Genomic DNA, 2,500 nt, shown 5'->3' on the forward strand with positions numbered 1-2,500 from the left:
ACACTTATATCTGCTTTACCATACATACCCCCTTTTCATTTAGTATTTATGCTGGTCCTATTCAATATATTTCTTTCCCACGTTTATTTCTGAAGGAGAGGGAGCCAAAGGGAGTGTAAACCCTATAAAGAGTGAACTGTAAAAGTATCATAAAACACAGAGTGAGAATGATGTAAATGCTGTAAGCGACATCTCTGGTGACCTGCTTGTTTATTTATTTGTTTTGTTTTATTTTAATTATTTCAGTAATTTTTTGTTGTATATTAAAACTTTGTAGCGGTTAACATGAAAAAAGTAAAAACAAAAACAACTAAACACACCAACAACAACTACTGGTCCCCAACATTATCACATCATGGGTCAATCAAACTGAAAAAAAAATGATACTATAATATAAAAGAAAAATGCATCAAACTATTTTGGTAGGTACACCTGGTAAACTATCACATATTACCTCTCTGGTTTCTGAAGAGCACCCATGCCTGGTCTGGCTGTGCTGCAGGGTATCTGATGTCCAGAACCTCTCCTCCTGCATTGTGCCTCTTCTGGAAGTAGATGGTGAGCTTATTCTTCATCTTGCTGGGAGAGACGCCCACAGGAAGTCCACTCACCACTACCTTGTGATGCTCATCCGCCAAACCCGAGTGAACCCTGGCACCACCAAGACATTCCTGCCATGCTCCTCTAGCACGAACAGCATCTTCAGGAGAAAAATTTAAGCATTATTATTATTTCAGACAAACGCTGTGAAAGAAACACCATTAATATCATGATTTTTTTTTAAATTTCAAAACATAAAAAAGATTTCAAGCAAAATGGAAAGCTTAAAAACTTATGATTCATACTATGAAAACTATTTTAAAACTGGACGCTGAGTTAAAATGGAAAAGTACTTATATTGCTCTAAATGTGGGCTCCTCTCCCTTGTTAGCAGTGTTAAGCTTTATGTCACAAAATTTACTACACTGCTATATAGTGAAATCACTTTATTATCTAGACAAAACACATAACATTGGAAATGTTTGACAGACAAGGTTCTATATTTGGTCATATGAAAAAAGCAATATATTTATCATTCATTCATTTTCTTTTCAGCTTATTCCCTTTATTAATCCGGCGTCGCCACAGCAGAACGAACCGCCAACTTATCCAGCACATGTTTTACGCAGCAGATGTCCTCCCTTCCGCAACCCATCACTGGGAAACATCCATACACACTCACTCACACTCAAACACTACGGACAATTTAGCTCACCCAATTTACCTGTACCGCATGTCTTTGGTCTGTGGGGGAAACCGGAGCACCTGAAGGAAACCCACGCGAACGCAGGGAGAACATGCAAACTACACACAGAAACGCCAACTGACCCAGCCGAGGTTCGAACCAGCGACCTTCTTGCTGTGAGGTGACAGCACTACTGCACCACTGCGTTGCCGCAATATATTTTTATTATATTTAAATGGGATTTGGTTTCTGAATATTGTGTAGTTTGTATTATTTGTACTCTATCACATGAGTTAAACGTTATACACAGTTTCATATGTGTAACATGTATGCAGTGAATCAGAAGGAGGAGGAAGGGGTTTGGTATTAGCAAGTCTTCAAATTGCAAATATCAAGAAAAGGACATAGCCTTTTAAAAAAAAACTATTTCAAATATTCCCCAAGTGATGTTTAACAGACCAAGAAAATTTCCATAGTATTTTCTAAAAAAAATTATTAATCTGGAAAAAAAATATTTATTTTATATTTGCTGAGATAAAAGCAGTTTTAAAATGTAAATTAAATATTTTAAAGGTTAGTATTTTTAACCCTCTTTAAGATTTTTTTTTGATTGGCTACAGAAAAACTACTGTTGTCCAATGACTTGCCTAATTAACCAGACTTGACTACACTGTAAATCCAAAAAAGTTAAGGTAACTCAGACCATTTGAGGAAACCGATTGCTACAAACCATTTAAGTTCAAAAACTAATCCTAATGAGTACTGTGAACTTACTCCATTTGAATAAACGAAGCAATTTGAGCACTGTAAAACCCAATAAATAAAGAGAACTCAAACCAACCGAGTACTGTAAAACCCAATACGTTAAGTCAACTCAAACCATTTGAGGAAACCGACTGCAACTAACCATTTGAGTTCAAAAACGAATCTATACGAGTACTGTGAACTTACTCCATTTTAGTTGAAGAAATGAGGTATTTCATTAACGCATTACCTTTAACACGGAGTTCAAAACTCTTTTCAAATAAGTAGAATTAATTTTCAGTAAATTTTGAGTTAACGACACTTCATTTGATAAAATTCACTATTGCGTTTTACAGTGTAGCTAACCTAATTAAGGCTTTATTTTGCACTTTACTACTATCTTGTAAATAACTAGTAAAATATTAAGTACTTTCATCATGACAAATTCAAAACAAATTAGTTAATAGAAATTAGATATAAAAATATTCAATTTAAAAATACTATTATGTAAAAAATCTTTACTCTATTAAA

At 34.5% G+C, this 2,500-nt stretch overlaps 1 protein-coding gene across 1 annotated transcript in view; it reads right to left on the reverse strand.

Moving 5' to 3' along the window:
* The window catches only part of si:dkey-181m9.8 (uncharacterized), a 32,909-nt gene that overhangs the window by 22,810 nt on the left and 7,599 nt on the right, over nucleotides 1-2,500 (reverse strand). Inside the window, exon 9 of the mRNA XM_056465122.1 lies at nucleotides 455-700. Coding sequence (XP_056321097.1) covers nucleotides 455-700 — 246 coding nt within the window. The remainder of the gene's footprint in view (nucleotides 1-454; nucleotides 701-2,500) is intronic.

This window comes from Danio aesculapii, chromosome 2, assembly GCF_903798145.1.
Source record: "Danio aesculapii chromosome 2, fDanAes4.1, whole genome shotgun sequence".
In the NCBI taxonomy this organism is placed as follows: domain Eukaryota; kingdom Metazoa; phylum Chordata; class Actinopteri; order Cypriniformes; family Danionidae; genus Danio; species Danio aesculapii.